The sequence below is a fragment of the Chrysemys picta genome, chromosome 3 (assembly GCF_011386835.1).
Source record: "Chrysemys picta bellii isolate R12L10 chromosome 3, ASM1138683v2, whole genome shotgun sequence".
In the NCBI taxonomy this organism is placed as follows: Eukaryota; Metazoa; Chordata; order Testudines; family Emydidae; genus Chrysemys; species Chrysemys picta.
The window spans coordinates 146,355,907-146,376,512 of NC_088793.1; the positions used below are offsets into that span (position 1 = coordinate 146,355,907).

General features: G+C 41.1%; 1 protein-coding gene across 16 annotated transcripts in view; it reads left to right on the plus strand.

Annotated features, from left to right (window-relative positions):
- The window catches only part of LTBP1 (latent transforming growth factor beta binding protein 1), a 333,039-nt gene that overhangs the window by 273,074 nt on the left and 39,359 nt on the right, over window positions 1-20,606 (plus strand). For all 16 annotated transcript variants that reach the window (XM_008174460.4, XM_008174437.4, XM_042848435.2 and 13 more), the window contains 4 exons: window positions 44-187; window positions 14,178-14,360; window positions 15,549-15,635; window positions 20,108-20,236. In XM_008174460.4, the coding sequence (XP_008172682.2) occupies window positions 44-187; window positions 14,178-14,360; window positions 15,549-15,635; window positions 20,108-20,236 (543 nt within the window). The remainder of the gene's footprint in view (window positions 1-43; window positions 188-14,177; window positions 14,361-15,548; window positions 15,636-20,107; window positions 20,237-20,606) is intronic.

Here is a 20,606-nt window from a genome sequence, read left to right on the forward strand (position 1 = left end):
TGATGGAGAATGCATCTGAATCAATTTATGCTTCATTCTCCAGATGTGAATGAATGTGAAATGCTGAGTGGGATATGTGGTGAAGCCCTCTGTGAAAACGTAGAAGGCACCTTCCTGTGTCTCTGTTCCAATGAAAACCAGGAGTATGATCCAATGACTGGACAATGTCGCTTCCACACATCCACAGGTAAAATACCAGTTGCTTTGCTTGCAGACATAATACAAAGCATAAAAAATGCACATCCTCCTGAATAACAGCAAGGATAAAAAATTGTGAAAGACTGTTTTAAAAAAAGGGGGGTGTGAAGAGTTACAACGAAAATTGTGAAGATTTGGATTTTATTTATTGCTGTAGTTAAATCACTGTTTTCTAAAGAAATAGTGTATTTTAGACCCCTTTTTAAAGCACAGTAACATAATAAGCTATGTGTGCTTTTGGGTCTGTTATTCTTGAACATGCTATAAATCATTAACAACAAAAATATGGCATAGATGCCTTTAATTTTTGTACACGAAACAATCTCAGAGCTCTGCTTAGCAGGGCCTTTTTTCACACAGTGTGGTTTGTGGAACATTGTTTCTCATGATGTGTACCATGCTGAGGTGATGTCGTCAATGTTGATCTTTGGCAGTGAAATGAAGGCTATGGCACATGAGATTTTAAATAATTTTTTTTAATTTATATAGATGACTACTGGTGTCTGGATAAGGTTGAAGGAAATGTAATGTTAAAAGCAAAATTCATATATGGTAATCCAGTCTTCTTATTGAATACTAACAGAAGAACTCACAAAAGTCAATAGTTGAGTGGCAATTTGTTATCTAGTTTGAAAAATCCCCAACACATTGGCTCATCAAGACATGGCCAGTCACCTTGACCACGTTACTTGTTGGTTATACTCTAGCCTCTTGCCCCTATTTTTTTTACTCTTGATCTGTCTTTTTAGATCGTGAGCCTTTCAGAGCAGCCACTGTGCCTTTCTCTATGTTATTCAGTGTCTAACACACTGTGGATGCTACTACAAACACCTTACTTAAAAGTTATCTTAGGACTCTCTCTCAGAAAGTTGCCTCCAAGTAGGCTACACAGCTCCAGTCTGGGGAGAGGAACAGGTCCAAGATAAGGAGGAGTAGAGAATAAGAGGTTGACAAATTGATTTACATGAGCTTTTCCCCCCAAACAAATATTTGTTTTTTAATTTTGGGTTTACATTGCAGGCTGAGCTAGCTTCTGGATAGCTTTAGAATAACTTGCTGTACTACCAGTATCCAGTCTACATAATTCAGGAGGCCCTGGAAATTTCATCCGGTCTCCCATCTCTCCAAATCTTTTGCACAAGGCAATACTCCTGGTGACTCAAATGGAACCAGGATTTGGCTCACTGAACATAGTGCCTTTTTACCTTCCTAATAATAGATCAGCGTTTTCTTTTGTGCAACACCTAAGAGGCAAGTTCTTCTTGTTAAAGAATCAGAGCTACACACTCTTTCTAGTTTATTCAGATTCCCACTTTATGTGTATATGCTTTCTTCAGTATTTTGTTCTGCAACGTTTCCTGAGATGTGCTTGCACAGGGAAGCACATTGGTACTGCAACATTGTCTATGAAACAGCTACATAATAAAATGAAGTGTGAACCAATAGCAATGGGTTGAGGATCTCACCTTACAAAGTGGTTGAAGGCGTGAAAGATCTGGAGAATTGCTGGTTTAGAAGAATAGTACACAGCAGTATTGCCATTTACTTGCTTGTGAGGAAACAAACTGCAGTATACTTTCATCTCAAGGGGCCTCATCTCAGTACTGATGTCTGATGAGAACATAAATGACAACATTAACTATTTCACTGCTGATCAAAGCATGAAAAAGGAGAGGGTAAATCATATTACGAAGATCTACAGCCAGCTATGAGTGCCATCTCATTTTGGTGCCATAAGTGGATGGCACTTGCGAGATTCTAACTATTTTTCCCCAGTCAAAAATGAGCCAAGACCTATGAGCCTAGCAGAGTCACATCAAGGGGGAGCCATTCCCAAGGAGCCCAGCAGGACATCTGAATCCAGCAGAGGGGAAGCCAAGCCCAAGAAGCCAAGCAGAATTCATGGATGTATCCAGGTATCATTTATTGCTGAGGGAAAGGAAAGCCCCCACAGTCCAACAAGCATGCATGATCATATTGTGAACATCTGTACAGTCTACAGCAAGTGGTGTCTCAGTTTGGCATCATGAATGGGCACAACTTCATTTGTGTTCAGTTTGGAAGAGAAAAACTTATTTCCTCTCAATATGGACCCCTTCTTTGGGCACTAACAAAACACATACTTACTCATTTTCTCTCCTCTGTTAAGGTTCATCATGGAGGAAGATCTTATATAGGAAACCAGACAGTATGGAAATTAGAGCCAAGTAGGAGCCCTGTACACTATATTATTTGACAAATGGAATAAGGGAACCTATATGTTACCAGGGAACACTGTAAGCTGATGTACATTGTGAAGGACAAGACATCTTACCATTCTTTTATCTCTGTTTGCTTGCACAACTGAAGGAAAAAAACACTTCCTACAATCAGTGTTTCACGGGACAGGATATTTCTTTGTGTACTATATAAGACACAAAGCATGCACTTTTCTGTATAGCTTGGTAGCAAACTCTTTTCTCATTAAGCTCAGATGGGTTCTGTCTCAGAGTCTGAAGATCCTAGGAACTGATCACCCAAACAAACTGTGAAGTGGTGGTAATACCTACGGTGTCTGTAGGTTTTGGAAAACTTTTATGTAATTTACAATGTGTTCGTTTTTCGTTAACTACCTTTTTTTTTGTTTTCATTTCATGCTGAAAATTAATGGCTAAATGCCAGGTTGTGGCTGATCCTTGCATGGGTGTGTAAGGCAGAGGAGAGCACAAACAGCCTTTCCTCTTGCACAGGGACTGGGCTCAGTCTAGTCGTTATTTTCCCCAGAGTACAAGGAATCTGCAAGGCTAGCTCTGACAGCAGTGGTACACTGCTCAAAGGGTGCAGGGCCAATGCCACATCCTTCACCTAGCACCAGCCACACCAAGGGGGTGATGGAGTTCATGCTACACTCATGCAAAGGATGATGCAAAGGCCATGCTTCCTGGAGCTTTGGCATGCCATGTGCCTGAGTCAGGCACAGTGCTTCTGGGAGCTCCTCCTGTGTGCTCCCATATCACCCCCAACATGGGCTGGTGCCTTATTTTACCTGCATGCAGAGAAAAATATCTTGTCTGCCTTATATTGTTGTAAACATTAACACGCAAATGTTACAGATGTATTCAGCCTTTGCATATTTGTTTTTATACGTGTGTGCTATTTTGCACATAGAGAAATGTCATCCCATTTCCACTCTACTAAAGAGAAGTAGGTGCCACTTCTACTGAAAGTAGGGGCAGGGCATAACTGAAGCATAACTATAATTCAGGGACTTTTTCACATGTGGTTAAAGGCTGTTCCCTCTGTATGTTCACACTTCTCTTTATTCACCCCAGGGGACCTAGAGTTTTCCTTTTATTTGGCAGAAATTCATCTATTATTTGCTATGTCCTGAAATGATCCTGTCACTATATGAACATTCAGCTCCTTAGTTCCAGCCATCTTGTTGTGTTCCAGTATTCATTTCAACTCAATACAAAATAAATTTAACACAAAATGAATGCACAGGTTTCAAAGCACCTGTTTCTCTTTTCTTTATTTTGTACCCAAAGTAAGAAACATTCACTGAAACAACAAACACTTTTTTTTTTAATATAAATTGAAAATCTGCGGGACTTTTGTGCCTTTTGGTATTTTGGGGGGGGAGAAAAAAATCTTCCTGTATATTTTTGATTTACAGAATATACTTGTGTATCCTTTTAACAAGTTACATAAAAGATTTATTTTATCATGGATTTTTGTGCATATTCAGCTGAATATTGCATATTAGTAATTAATCATTAACATTTTATCATAATTATTAATAGTCATAAAAGAAAACCTGTTCCATTGTGCACTTAAAATCCCAATATATGTGATTCCTGTACTGACTTCAAAAGTAGTAAAGGATAGTATTTATTTGAAAACATCTGTCTTCCATTAGCAACTATAGAATATATATTTTTAAAACAAAAATTGAAAATGCAAATTTTATGCATCAAACATATTCAAATAACAGCAGGAATCTGGCTTATACACACAAAGGTCAGTAAAAGGAGAATTTAGGCCCCAATCCTGCCAGTGCCTTAATTCAGGTGGAGCCCTGATCGCTGAAGTCAATATGAGCCCCTGGATCTACCTGTGCAGATGCAGTTGAAGGATCGAGACCTTATGCTGCCACTCCATCTTTTTCTCACCTCGGTATTTAAGATTTGCTCAATTACTGGGGCATTCAGAACAGTGGATTACCAGTATTCATGAAAAAAAAACTGTGCAGTTTTGGCATCCAAAATATAATATATTTACTCCTGGACCAGTTCTATAAAAATGTGGCCTCACCAAAGACCAGTTATAAATGTATGATGCAAAAACTCATGAAACTTCAAGGATAGAAAAAACAAATATATCGCTAATAGTGTTGTAAAGCTAGGAGTCTCAGGGGGAAAGTTAAGAGGAGATTTTTGGGGGGAGATCAGGAGAAGATGACACAGAAAAGAGTCATGGGGGTGTCTAATAGTGTCATCTGTTTCTACCCTATTAGCTGTGAAGCAGTTCACAAACATCTGATATTAAAGTTGGTTATTCTGATTACCATAGCTCTGCCAATGTACATCATTCCTAACCAATAACATCTCTGCTCCTCAGTCTTGGGCCTTTCTTGAACAGAGACTGCCAATGATGTCAAACTATTCTTGGTGGCTTTGTAATCTGCATTAATGTTTATTAGACACTAGACTGAGTCTGGTGTTCAAATCCAAATTGTATGTCTTTACATTTCAAGGGAGACCTTTCATACTGTCATTACTACCAAATAATTTTTATTTAAATATATAGTTCTTCTTTGAGTGCTTGTTCATGTCAATTCCAATCAGGTGTGTGCGTACCATATGCACGACAGCTGGAAGATTTTTCCCCTAGCAGTATCTGTAGGGTCGGCCTGGGCGCCCCCCTGTCAGAAATATGACAATACAAAACAGAGGAAAAAGCGCTCAAATCTTTCATGTTTCCAAAACATATATTCCATGTGGGGGTTGCAGTTCCGTATCACTAACCATCAGGTGGTGGTTAGCAGGTACAATTATAATACTTGCGAGCCATGCAAAAATTTGCAGAACTCCTCCCTATGGATTCTCATGAGGAGTTTTCCATGGTAGTAGAGGAGGGCAAATTAATTTCCTATGCATCCCTCTAGGCGGCCCTGGATGCAGTGGATGCAGCATCTCGCACCATGGCTACCAGGGTGGCCATAAGGAGGAGTTCCTGGCTGCAAGTCTTTGGCCTCCCCTACGAGGTGGAGCAGACAATCCAGGACCTCCCCTTTGAGGGTCAGTCTTTGTTTTTCGAGAAAACTGACTCTCGTCAGCACAGCCTCAAGGACTTTCAAGCCACCTTGAAGTCCTGGGACTCCACACCCCTGCCACGCAATGGAGGCACATTAGAACCCAGCCTCCACCGAGGAATTATCAACCTCAGGGTAGGCAGGACAGGTCGCGCAGGAGAAATAGGAACTCAAGGAAGAGACCTCGCCCCCTCCTCTGGTCAGGGCTGTGGCCAGTCAACCCTCCTCAGGCCCAAAACCAGCCTTTTGAAGGTGCACCCAGGGGCGACACACCAGTGCAAAGACTGGATCCATCCTACTTTACCTTTTCGTCCTGTCTATCCCCTTTCTACCATTCATGGGCCCGTATTATGTCGGACTGCTGGGTGCTCCGCATGGTAGAGAGGGGATATTCACCCCAATTCTCTTCCCTTCCGCCCTTCCACCCCACTTCCCCATCCCTCTTCAGGGACGCTTCTCACGAGCAACTCCACATAAAGGAGGTGCAATCGCTTCTCTCGCTGGGGACAGTTGAAGAGGTTCCTCAGGAGCAGAAGGGCAAGGGCTTCTATTCCTGGTATTTCCTAATACCAAAAGCCAAAGGCAGGATCAGGCCCATCCTAGACCTGCGAGAGCTCAAGTTCATATGGAACTTGAGTTTCTTCATGGGTCTCCTTGGTCTCCATCATCCCTTCCTTGGATCCAGGGGACGGTATGACGCCCTCAACTTGAAGGACGCATACTTTCATATGGCAATCACACCATCCCACAGAAAATACCTCAGGACTTCTAGTTCACAGTCCTTCCTTTCGGCCTGTCAACAGCGGCTTGGGTATTTACCAAATGCAGGGCAGTCATGGCCGCGTTTCTGCACAGGTGCCCGGTACAGGTGTTCGTGTACCTCAACGACTGGCTGATCAAGGGCCGCTCCAGGGCTCAAGTGGAGGCGCAAGTCAGATTCATCATTGCAACGTTTGACAAACTGGGCCTTCTCCCGAACGCAGGGAAGTCAACTCTGTCCCCTGTTCAGAGGATAGAGTTCATACAGGCAGTGCTGGACTCGACCCAGGCCAAGGCGTATTTACCGGAATCACGGTTCTGGGCCTTGGACGACATCATTTGGAGTCTCAGGCAGTTCCTCACCACCACAGCAAGGAATTGCCTCAAACTTCTGGGACACATGGCCGCTTGTTCGTATGTGGTGCAGCATGTCAAGCTCAGACTCCAGCCGCTCCAATCATGGCTAGCCTCAGTGTATCGGCCGGCCCAAGACAGTTTGGACAGGTTTGTTACTTTGCCTCGCCCGGGCCTCAACTCCCTTCTGTGGTGGCTCAACCCACACCTAGTGTGTGCAGGGGTCCCCTTCGTCAGCTCCCAGCTAACTCTCTCGTTGGTTACAGATACATTGGACTTGGGCTGGGGTGCACATCTGGGAGATCTCAGGACACAAGGCCTCTGGTCTCAGGCGGAGCTCGCTCTCCTCATCAATGTCAGAGAGCTGAGAGCGGTACGCCTGGTATGTCAGACTTTCCAAGCCCATTTAAGTGGGAGATGTGTATCAGTGATGACAGACAACACCACAGTGATGTTCTGTATCAGCAAACAGGGGGGTGCATGCTTCTCTCCCCTCTGCCAGAAAGCCCTCGTGCTGTGGGACTTTTGTGTAGAGCAGTCAATACACCTGCAAGCATCATACCTCCCTGGGGTACAGAACGAGTTAGCGGACTATCTCAGCAGGTAGTTCCATAGCCATGAGTGGTCCTAATGCCCGGACGTCGCAAACTCCTTTTTCCATCAGTGCGGCTTTCCCCAGGTAGACCTCTTTGCCACACAGCACAACAGGAAGTGTCAGCAGTTCTGCTCCTTCCTGAATCACAGCCTGGGCTCTATAGCAGACGCGTTCCTCCTTCCCTGGGGAGGCCGTCTCCTATATGTGTTCCCGCCTATCCCTCTCGTTCACAAGTGCTCCTCAAGATACGGAGGGACTGAGCGGTGGTAATATTGATAGCCCCAGCCTGACCCTGCCAACATTGGTATACATTGCTCCTGGACGTGTCCATGGAAGCCCCAGTCACTTTGCTGCTCTTCCCGGACTTGATAACTCAGGATCACAGCCGTCTCCAGCACCCAAATCTCGAGTCGTTGCACCTCATGGTGTGGAAGCTCCATGGCTAAACCCGGTGGAGCTCTCCTGCTCGGACTAGGTTAGACAAGTTCTCCTTGGCAGTGCTGTAGGAAACCCTCCACTAGAGCTACCTACCTTGCCAAATGGAAGAGATTTTCAATCTGGTCAGCACAGCATCGTTCGTCCCCGACGTTCCCCTCTATTCCGCTCATATTGGACTACCTTCTCCATCTCAAGCAGCAGGGACTGTCCATGTCATCAGTAAGGGTTCACTTGGCTGCCATCTCTGCCTTCATCCACGCTCAGAGGGACAGTCAGTCTTTGCCAACCCTATGGTCAGCTGTTTCCTCAAAGGTCTCGACAGGCTTTATCGATAAGTTCGACAACCGGTCCCGGCCTGGGACCTCAACCTGGTCCTTTCCAGACTGACAGGGCCACCCTTTGAACCACTAGCGACATGTTTCCTGCTCTACCTCTCGTACAAGGTGGCATTTCTGGTGGTGATAACCTCAGCCAGGAGGTGTCCGAGCTCAAGGCCCTAACATCAGAGCCTTCTCACACAGTGTTCTATAAAGACAAGGGGTTCAGCTCAGACCCCACCCAGCTTTTCTCCCGAAGTTTGTCTCCCAGTTTCACATTAACCAGGACATCTTCCTCCCAGTGTTCTATCTTAAGCCGCACTCAAGTGGCAGGGAGCAGAGGCTTCACTCGTTGGATATCCACAGAGCACTAGCCTTTTACATCGAGAGAACAAGGCCGTTCCGAAAGTCCGTGCAACTTTTCATGGCTGTGGCAGACAGGATGAAAAGTCTTCCAGGCTCTTCTCAATGAAGTTTGTCGTGGATCACGTCCTGCATCTGAGAGTGTTACAAACTGGCGGTGGTGCCTGCCCCTCTGCTCACTGCGCACTCCACCAGGACGAAGGCTTCTTCAGCAGCATTCCTGGGGCAGGTTCCCACCCAGCAAATATGCAGAGCAGCGACATGGTCCTCCATACATACTTTCACCGCACATTATGCGATTACCCAGCAGGTCAGAGACGATGCGGCCTTTGGTAGAGTGGTGCTCCAGTCAGTGGACAACTCCGACCCCGCCTCCCTAATTTAGGCTTGGGAGTCACTTGATTAGAATTGACATGAACAAGCACTGAAAGAAGAAAAAACGGTTACTCACCTTCTCATAACTGTTCTTCCAGATGTGTTGTTCATGTCCATTCCAATACTTACCCTACTGCCCTGCTGTCGGAGTAGCCAGCAAGAGGGGGGGTTGGGTCGGCAGGGCACTATATTGAGCGCCATGGGGGCGTGACTCCAGGGGGCACCCAGGCCTACCCTACAGATACTACTAGGGGGAAAATCTTCTGACTGTCGTGTGTGCACATCGGATTGGAATGGACATGAACAACACATCTCGAAGAACAACAGTTATGAGAAGGTGAGTAACCGTTTTGTTTTAACCCAAGTGAACTGAGAGTCTGATCTTCAAATATTTGCATACATACCGATGCATGTCTTTTTTGCACATGCATCATTGGATGTGCATGCACAAATTCCTGATTTACACATACACATGCAAAAAAGAGAGACATCTTGCCATGTGTGCAACAGATTGGGAGATTTACATTACACATTCTGTAGTGCTTTGCATATAGAAAATAGGAACATACAAATATATATTTAGTGGCTTGCTGAAAATCAGACCCTGAAACTTTGTATTTCTTATGTCATTTGGAGGCAAAGGGCAGTGCTATATAATTTATTTACTTAAGATTCCATCAACCCTACACATTTTATTTTTTATATTAATAATTTCGGGCACAATTAATCAAAGTTTTTAAATCTGTGCTTAATTTTAAGCATATGCTTTAGTTGCGTTGATGTCAACAGCACTTAATGATAAGCATACGCCTAAGTGATTTGCTGGATCAGTGCAATATTAAGATATAAAAATATATAAAATACCTTTAGTCTATATTTAGCCCCCACTTTTTATATCTGGAATTCTGAGGCACTAATATAGCCATCATATTTACAGTCAGATAAATGTCTGTCTGCTGGTATCTAGAATTTCTTTGGGTTTGTTATAAGAAAAAAGATTGAAAAATGTTAATAAATATTTTTAAAAACTCAATCAGATAAATGACTGTATTATCCCACAGTTACTTAGTAGAGTAAAATTTCTAATTTTTTAACAATGAAATAAAAAAATCAGAAATAACCAAAATTGTGAGAAAATAAATATCTAGGTACTAATCAATTTTTCCAAGGAAAAATTACACTAAAATATCTTTTTAAAGAATCTGTTTATTAAAAGGTTAATTTTGTGTGTGTGTGTGTGTGTGTGTGTGTGTGTGAGAGAGAGAGAGAGAGAGAGAGAGAGAGAGAAATTATGAGCTTGTAGACACAGACTGGCCTTTGTAAATTTCTTTTTTTAAAGATCTATGTCTCACTCACTTTCCAAACATTCATGACGCCTGCTTGACTAACCCTCAGTCACAGCTGTGTAAACAACAGACTTTTAAAGTGCTGAACAGATAATGGGAGGAGAAACCATCACATCAAATATAAAATGGGAATAAATAATCACATGATGAGAATGTTTCTCCTTCCTCTTGGGACAGCCTCTGAAGCTCTTTCCCTAGTAAATGGTGTGAAAACTTCCATGGTGTTTCTGCTATTTAAGCCTTTGGCACTGATTCAGTTAGACATGTGGCATCTGTCCAAAGAAAATGTATAACTTGGTGGTTAAAGTACGGCTCTCTCACCTTGGAATAACAGATTTAGTTCAGTTGAGTTTCTGCGACACATGATAGTCTTAATTTTGGTTCCTGTTGGACATCAGCTGATACCACAAAACCATCGTACTTTATGAAATGCAGTACATTATGGAAAATTGTAATTATCTGATGAAGGGAGACCACAGACTAAACTAACAAAGATGAAATAGCACTCAGCTGGGTGTTTCCCTTAATGTATACTTACTTACATTGGCAAAACAGCAAAGGAGAGTTTGCATTGTTGGTGGCAACGTGGTGTCTGCCAGCCCTTCAAACTCCACAAACCAAAACATTCACTTTTCTAAGGAAGTTAGAAACAAATTCAAATGTATGTTTTGAACTAAAAGCCATAAATGTCTATTATACTCTCTTTAATTCAAACACAATAATAGGCACAACAAAATAAATATTTTGGGCATGCTAATGTTAAAACAGTTGTAGCTAATGAAAATTAAAGAGAATAAGCTTAGTAAAACTTACTTTATTTCTTATGTGCAGCATTTTCATTTCATCATATTTTACAGATACTTGAAACTTGATGTGTGTGTGTGTGTGTGTGTGTGTGTGTGTGTGTGTGTGTTGGGAGCAGTGGTGGAAGTAAGAGCCTGAGGTTCATTTTATTCCCCCATGCTCTGTTTTACCCTTCCCACCTTGAGATCCCACATACCAGCCACTATCCTGACAACAAACAGGACTGGATGGGATTGGGAATGGTCCATTCCATAATTAGCATAGTTGGCTGCTTTTGAACTCCTTAAAGGCCCATAGAATGAGGTAGATTCTAGGACAGTGAGCTGAACCTGGGTCTCCCTCATAACGGTATAAACAACTATCACTAGACCAGCCTGATGCATTTTCCTGGACATGCAGGAAGAAAGACAGGATGTGAGGGATGTGCATTAATTAGGTCACAACTTTATTAATTTAACTCGTCTGGGGACTCATACAAGTCATCCTTCCTTCCTCACTTGTTTCCACCCATCTGAGGGGTGCTGTCAGCCCCCTGCTCTTCCAAACTGCATCCTAGCCTATTGTTGTGACTCCATAGAAGGAGGGTGGTGAGGATAAAGGGGCTGGGGAAAGGAGGTTGTCTTCTCACTGTGCAACACATTATGAGCCCCAACTCCGTTTCCCATCCTTCTCCTAAATTCACTTCCAGCTCCAGTGTATCAAGGAACCAGACTCCTATGGAATGAATACCTGCACTGGACACCTGCCACCTGTTAAGTTACAATATCTTGAACCTTACCTCCTGACCTATCCCGCCAGGTCCCTAAGCTACTATGGCGAAGGCAAAAAAACCCACCCTGCCACAGCTAATGTGTCAGTGAGGGAAACATTCCTTCCCAGTCCCCAAAAAGGCAACTAGTGCAGTGCCCACAGCAGACCACAAAATATGGTCCTTCTCTGATCCCATGACTGGGAGGGTGGTAGCTACTAATTTGGGTGTGAGAGAGGGCTGCCTCCAAAGGGACAAGTTATATATTCTGTGCCTCAGGTGCACAGGGCACTAGTGGCTTACCTTAGCCCCTCCAGCCAGCCTCCAGGTTCGGTGATGTTTTGGCCCCCTCCCCATTTGAAGGGGGGGGACCCTTAAAGGAGCCATGACTTTTTTCTTCCTGCTGACCAGACAAAGACAAATCTTTGAGGTTGCAAGCCAAATATAAATAAAAGAACAATAAGACAAACAACACAATGTAACCATGTGGCAGTTTTGATCTCAATTCTTATATAACATAATGATTTTGAAATACATTATAACTGAAGCATAAAATAAAGATTTCATCTCTTCCTGTAAATTTGTGACAATTTCAAAAAATGTCTCATGACAGTAACATTACCTTCTAGTCTCAATTGAAATTAATCAAATTTAAAAATATATGACAATCAGCCAACATGGAATAATTTTGGGTAGCTCTTTGTTATATTGCTTTGGATGGTTGTTGTCACATGTTAAATGCTGAATATGAAGAATTTTCTAACAGGAAAAATAAATATATTTTTCATCTTAAGAGTTTGCCATTCTGAAATCCCCAGCAGAAGTGGTGTTTTCTACCAATAAATTTGACATCTTTGGTTTCAAAGCACATGGGGAATCCAAATGCAAAATGTTGCAGTCCATATTTGTCAGGTATTATGGAACTGTGGAAACAAAAATAATTTCCACTTGAAGTTTCTCTCATCTCAGATCTTACTAAAGGTGAATATTTTGTGGAAACTTGAGGTTAGATGGACTAAAGTGTTTTGGAAACATGAAAGATTTGAGTGCTTGTTCCACTGTTTTGTATTGTCATATTTCTGAAATGACTTGCTCTAAAATCTCCAAAGATATTTTATTCATTTATCTCGAAGGAGAACCGGTGCCCTTTAATTATGGTTTGGTAGGTTTTGATAAGTTTTCTTGTTATTTATTGAGTTAGTAACTATGTTTTGTAGAATTATCCTCTAGGTATTTGAGAACTCTGTGACATCATAAGTTTTATAAACTCCGTAAAACTGTGGATGATAGACTAGACTCAGGGCCAGCCTTAGGGAAAATGGCGTTCTGAGCAAACTTGTATTTTGGTGCTCCTGGTCCCCATGGGCTCCCCAGGCTCCCCACCTCTCCTTTACTCCTAACCCTGCACTGTGCCCCCTTCGGCTCTAACCCCTGTACCCTGCCTTCACCCCTAACCCCTGCACTTTCCTCCTGTACCCCAAATCCCTGAACCCCCTTCATCCCTAACCCTGCACCCCCTCCTGTGCCCCTAACCCTACATTGTGCCCCCTTTGCCCCAACACCCCTATTCCCCTTCTGTGCCCCTAACCCTTGACCCCTAACCCCTGCACTGTGCCCCCTTCACCCCTAAGCCCTGCACTCCCCTCCTGCGCCCCAATCCCTGCACCCTCTCCTGTGCCCCTAACCCTACATCGTGCCCCCTTTGCCCCAACCCCTGTACTCCCCTCCTGCACCCCCAACCCTTGCAACTCTCTTCTGCAGAGTCAATATATTTTGATTCCTCTGCTTATCTCTTTCAAATACTGCTTTAAAGTACAATGCAACTGCAAAACCCACCTTAACCTAAGAGGGGAACATGTCCCCTGATTCCAGATCAAAGAAAGCACTGCCAAGGTCCTGTGTCCTGCGGAATTATGCCTTATTTAGCTGCTGTTGTTTGGGAACTACATCTTCTCTGTTTCTCTATAAGAGGCATAATTTAGTCTAAAAATTGATGTCATGCTAGTCCAGTATATCAGGCATCAGACTGAGAGTCAGGAACCTGGGTTATGTTCCTGTCATTCACATTGACTCACTATATGATTTTGTATAAGTCACTTAGAACTCAATTTTCAGTAGTATTGAACTGTTGTCTTCCACTGAAGTCAATGGGAGCTGAGAATGTTGAAAATCAGACCTTTTCACTCTCTCTGCCTCACTTTCCACATCTGTAAAATGTTTATTAACCTTTGTGACGTGCTTTAAGTGAAAAACGTTTGAAAAGCAACTTCGTAAGTGTTAATATCGTTTTTAATCATAAAAGTAGAGGTACGTGCATGACTTAAACATAGTAGAAGTACAAATATGGAAGCTCTTCCAACACCTAAATCTGAAAGAAAACAGTAGTCTGAAAATCAGGGGAAAGATTTTGAGGATTAAAAAAATCCACCAAACTTTTTGCTGACACATTTTTCTCTCCGAGGACTCTGTCCCTGAAGATAGAAAATGGTGCTATGACAACATCATGCAGTTGCTTTTCTCCCGTATCTCTTATCAAACTGATTAATTTGACATATTATTTTATTATTTATTTATTTTTCATTTTTAGATTTACCAGTAGATGTTGATCAACCTGAAGATGAAAAGAAAGAATGCTACTACAATCTAAATGATGCTAATTTCTGTGATAATGTGTTGACATCCAACATCACCAAACAAGAATGCTGCTGTACTTTGGGTGCAGGCTGGGGTGATAACTGTGAAATCTTCCCATGCCCCGTCTTTGGAACTGGTAAGAGGAGGCTTTCCATCCAGCAATAGTTTCTGAAGGGTTGTGCTTTGTACTAGTATAGGTATCCTTGGCTTTCGTGAAGGCTGTTCGTAAAGGGCCATCTCCTGCAGCAGCTTACTCAAAACTTATCCAGGCAAAATTTCCACTCTCACAAAAGCAATGGGAAGAATTAATCTCTGGTGTAACTCCACTGGCTTCATTGGAATTACAGCAGCGATAAATATGGCCTATTATTTTTCTATGGCCAACACTATCTCCAAATGTTTAAAGCAACAATATTTCTGATACAAATTTTTGCCAAATTTTATTGTAATGTTACAGTTATATTACTCCCCATAAAGTAACAAATTAAGATGAGCATTTTTATATTTTTGTCTGGCTGTCATTAGTCATAGCAGCTTAGCTTATGCAGCAATGTGAAACATTAAAATAGATATATAACATGACATTAATTTTACATTCTGCTACCTACTGTATAATACAGTTAATCATGCTGTCTGCACAACATTTTTTAGCCTTTAAATACCAATTAGAAGAGCATAACCATATGCTCTTTGGCATAAATATTGATAACAGTACTTGAAGCACAGTGTGTAAACAATGATGGCTGATATTCAATATCCAGCTGGAATAAATCATTTAAGATTAGAACATGTGTAAATTCTTCAGAATGCAAGAGATAACTTTTAAAAGAAAAGTGATTTCTTGTTCTGAGTTCTTATCTTATCCACATCTTTGAACTGGTGAAACTGTGCCTATTGCTGTGTGTTTTGGAAAGAGCCACTATACTTGAAAATATAAAAGAGGGTTTGTTTGCATTTGAGCCTATGCCATCTCCAACATAACGTAATTCATTCCCTCTGTGAGACAGATGATGCAGTTCTTATTCAGTTCCTGCTGAGGCAAAACTCTTTTTGAAGACAATAGTTAAATTCCTGTTGAAGTCAATGGAAGTTTTGCCTGTGTTATGACTGCAGCATTTGGCCATAAGGTTATACCTAGGTGTATAAGATTGCCCAAAGGGAAGTAATCAGAGGAAAGGTTGCCTTAGATTTCTGAGAATTAGAAAGTAGAATACAATTTTTAAATGTATTCTTGAACATGAACATTTTATCATTTGTTACAGTTCTAGATTTCTAAATAACTGCTTTTTTTCTGATATGATTCTTTGGTTTATTTCTCTACCAGCTGAATTTACTGATTTGTGTCCTGAAGGAAAAGGTTTCATCCCCTCTGGTGATTCATCATATGGAGTCATTACACAGAATTACAAAGGTCAGTACCAATTAGATATGCTAACTTGTATTAAATATGAACATTTCAGAAATTCTAATAATAGATAGTTTACGTAACCAGCAATGTCAACATATTACTTCAGTTTTTCAACAAGACAGAAACAGCATCTTGAAGTAAAATGTTATTCCAAAATACTTACCTTATGGTAAACCTGTATTTAGGACAGAACACTATTACAGTTTTTTTCTTTATTATTCACATTTTATTCATCTTAGGTGCTGTAACACTTATCATATTTTCCCTGTATTCATCTTATACTGTAAGAGCAGATGTTTAAAACACATAACCCCAAAGATCAGCTTTTGCTCATGTATAAGTAGCACAAACCAGTCTTTAATTTATAAATAACAAGTATTTTTAACAGTTATGGGGAAAGGCAAGTATGGGGAGAGGGTTCTGTCCTACATTAGCATTCAGGCTACAAGGTGAATGAATGATTTATGCTTAAATTATTCTGAAAATTGAAAATAAACTTAACTATGCTATTTAGAACATAATGCCATATACAATAATCTGTGAAGAAATGGACATTACTGGAGAGAGCAAAATAGAATATGTGCATGAGAGAAAGAGTATGTAGGCAAAAAACTTTATTAACAAGGAAGAGCGAGATCAGTAAAATTCCTTTGTTGAGTTAGTGAAGTCTGAAACTACTGTTAATAATTCAGGAAAGTGAATTTTCCACAATGCGTGGCATAAATGCATTGTACTTTTATATAGTTAGAAGGAAATCTGCATAATTGCCTTGAATTATAAAGTAGCTACAGTATTGCTACATAAAATTACATTTGTTCCTATCAGACTTGCAGTTTTACAGATCAAATATTTAATAACTCTGAAGTTACTGTGTATATTTATATTACATTAAAATGCAGTATAATGTAACATACAATATCTGAAAAGAGCTGTAGCATCACATAGTTAATATGTTTAGCTATGCCAACATCACCAATAGCGAAGTCAGAAACACAGTCCTTAAAAGTTATTCCATATAGGGCCTGATTCTGAGAGATGATAGGCATCTGCTATGTCCATTAAAATCAGTGGGAGTTATAGGTTCTTCTTGCTTCTCAGGAATAGGCCACTAATTTTTATATCTGAAGGGTTGCCCAGTGGCTATGGCATAAGACTGGGATTCAGTACACCTGAATTCAAGTCTCTGCTCCAGCTCAGGCCTCCTGTGTGACCTTGGGCAAGTCAGTTAATCTCAGTGTACCTTCCTCATCTGTAAAATGGAGATAATAGTAGTTCCCTACCTGACAGAAATATGATAAGTATCAATACATTAAAGATTGCGGGGTACTGAGATACTGTAGTAATAGAGGCCTTGATAGATTGACAGATAATCAGAAAGATGTCATAATTCTGTTTTGAAGTACCTGAAAAAGATCTAGTGGATCTATAGCAAATTGTACAGAACTGGGAAATCCAGTTTCTGAGTACACTTCTTTTTGGATGGAGCAGGCACATGATATTATTTGTGTCTTTGCTATGCTTATTTATTCTTTGCAACAAAAAATTGGCACACTTGATTTGTATGTGTATATGCATCTGAGATAAAAAGCAGCTTTGGTTGGTTATGCTGCCTTGCAGTTGATAACATCTGCAACTGTTAAGAGTATTAAAATGTGGAAATTAAAATATTTTATAACTAGATATGTTTTCCAGGAAAACTCTCACCATGTTAACAAGATTTTTGCATTGAACAAGTTTTGGCACTATCCTTATAAATGGCATATTTATAGTGGAGACAGTGGACCTGCAAATGGACAGATTATTTTGTAAAATGCGACATTTTTCTCTTCCGTTAACACATAATGTATTTATTTTGCTTTCATCTGCATGCTTCTTTTTGCAGGAGTAACCCAGACATTTTTAATTTGAAATTAATTGCAAAAACAAATGTATGTTCTCTTTCCGAAACCCCCAGCTCTCCCACTTTTCCCCAAAACCACGTATTCTGTTTCCATAAGAAAAGATGGAAGTCACTTGACTGTGTTTTTTTTTAATTAATCATTATAGTGGTCTTGCTGCTAAACAATCTAACTTAACAAAATATTTAATGTTTAAAATTGCTTAGTGGCTGGAAAAGTGACTGTAAAAATATTTTTATAGTCCTTTCAGCTCTTCTGGAAAAGTACGTATTTTAATAATTCACCTTGAGAACTGTTCAGCAGATGGAAAAAATAGTTTGTAGCTACATTCTTGTTACCCTGGTGTAAATCTGGAGTGACACTATTGAAGCCAATGGATTAACACCAGGGGAATTGAGTGCAGAATTTGGCCCAGTTTACCTGCTATACATTTTACCTTTCATTCTTCGTTGGCATTTCTAACACCAGCCTGGTTTAAACGAAGTAACATAGTAAATGTTTGGTAAACTAAAAGAAAAGGGGTGGAAAAAGGAAGCAAATTCCAAAAGTAACAAAAAGTAAAAGCTTGGTACAAAGTAAATAAAACTGTAGAAAAGTAGGTATGTGTTAGCATGGTTTATATTTTTCAATGAAACCTTATTAAGAGCACTAATTCATTTTAGATATCATTGATTCTATCTGCTAAGAATATGCTTCATTATATGTTTAAGTATGGAGTATACTGTGACTATTGACATGTACGATACATACTGACTACTTCTGGAAAAATATCTCTCTTGATCTAAATTATATCAAATGTCCCCAGATACAATCGTGATGAATGTCTTATGATTGTATATAGCAACAGTAATAATTATGTCTGTGTGTGGGAAATCTCCGTTGAGGTTCCTTAAACAAGTACAAAACCAACAAAATAAATCATGAGCACAGCAGAAAATAACTTCAAGATTCTAGATCATAAACAGTGGAGGAAGATAGAGGGGGTGCTCAGTCAGTAAACATGTGCAGAGAGCAAAACAGTGATTATAAGGAGCATAGGGTGAAGTGCTTGGTCAAGCCATACAATGGTAAAAGGATGATGCAAGCGGGAAAGATGATGATCACCCACAGTGGAAATGTGATGGGAAAAGCAGAACGTGCTGGAATGAGAAACATATGATCCTAGCCAAATACAGGTAAAAACTACATGCTGCACACTTGCAGGCGGTACACAACCATCACAAACAGTTGTGCCATAGGACTGGATCCCAGGTCATCTCTATTAACAATATTAGGACAATCCATCCAGCAAGCACCACTGCTGTTTGCTTATATCATAGAAACTCTAATTATGAAGTGAAATCCTGGCTCCATTGAAGTCAATGTGAGTTTTGCCATTGACTTCAGCAGGGCCCAGATTACATCTGTTGCTTCAAAATGGGGGAGACAAAACCATGACAACAGATTTACATATACATAGTCATAGACAATCGTTGAACTGAGACAGTCACAGAAGAAGAAGTTCAGCCAACATGGAAGACAGTCTTGGTCTGTTTTGCTTGAACCTAAGGCCAATTACAAAGCAAAAATACAGGAGGTGCAAACTGAGTACTGTCGATTTCACATAGCCTGGACTGTGAGGAAATGTTTTTATGCCTGTGTATAATACAGGGTACTTGAGCCATGGCTACCTCTGCCCTGCTTAGTAAGTTTATTGTCACCTCTTTCTCCTGCTCTAACCAGTGGGGTTTATCTCTTTGTCAGAACTATCCTTTTGTTGTTGTTTGCTGTCTTAGTAAACTTTTTCTTCCTTAGCCTCAGTCTGCATCAAAATATATAGGATGCATCAGGACTACCCCACTGTCAGTATTCTGGATTCAACAGGAGCTGTCCTTACTCACTTTGGATCTATAATATTGTTTTGTGTGACTCTGGGAATTGGCTTTTTTCACAGTCCAGCATGTAGGACATCTACAACATTGCTGCAGTTTGTGCCCCCCACTAATTTCAATTGGCAATATAAATCTAAAATCTTCTTTAGTAGCTTACCAGGCCTAATTTTGGCACCCGTGCACACATGGAGTAGTCCCTTAGTTTTGGAGTAGCTACCCACAGAGTAAAGGACTGCTCAGCATGAGTAAGGGTGACAGAATTGGACCTTATGTAAATACAATAGTATTATATCTTGGTATCCACCTTGTCACCTTACAATCTGCCATGAGTAAGATATAGTGCATAGCTGCAGCACCCCAGAATCAGACCAGAGAATAAATTGTGGCTCAAAGTCACAATTCCTCCCCTGCTTCTCCCTTGCTCTGGGAAGGGAGTAAGTTACTTCACCCGTTTTGTGGAGTGATTGATTTCCCCCATGCATCCAGCTAAGTTACTCTGGCCACCAAATAGGGAGGCAGAACCAAGGCTCCCCCAGTTCTCCACACCCCACCCCACCCGGTCCCAAATCATTTGCTCACAGTGGCAAGTAGCCCTGGCTGTGCTCCCAACATCCAGAGTCACAGTCAGAACAGGGGAGTAAGTGGGGCTTGCTCTATAGTCCCCTACATGACTGAGTAAGGGCTGTAACTGTAGTTTTCTCTACAGATGCAGATGAATGCCTGCTCTTCGGACAAGAAATCTGTAAAAATGGCTTCTGTCTGAACACACAGCCAGGTTATGAGTGTTATTGTAAACAAGGCACATACTATGATCCTGTTAAACTCCAGTGCTTTGGTAAGTTCTTTAATGCCTCACTCTACATTGTAATGGTATGCAGATGGACATGATCAGCAGACAGAGGGGTAGCCGTGTTAGTCTGAATCTGTAAAAAGCAACAGAGAGTCCTTTGGCACCTTTAAGACTAACCGAAGTTTTGGAGCATAAGCTTTCGTGGGTGAATGCCCACTTCATCAGACGCAAGTAGTGGAAATTTCCAGAGGCAGGTATAAATCAGTATGGAGATAGCGAGGTTAGTTCAATCAGGGAGGGTGAGGTGCTCTGCTAGCAGTTGAGGTGTGAACACCAAGGGAGGAGAAACTGCTTCTGTAGTTGGATAGGCATTCACAGTCTTTGTTTAATCCTGATCTGATGGTGTCAAATTTGC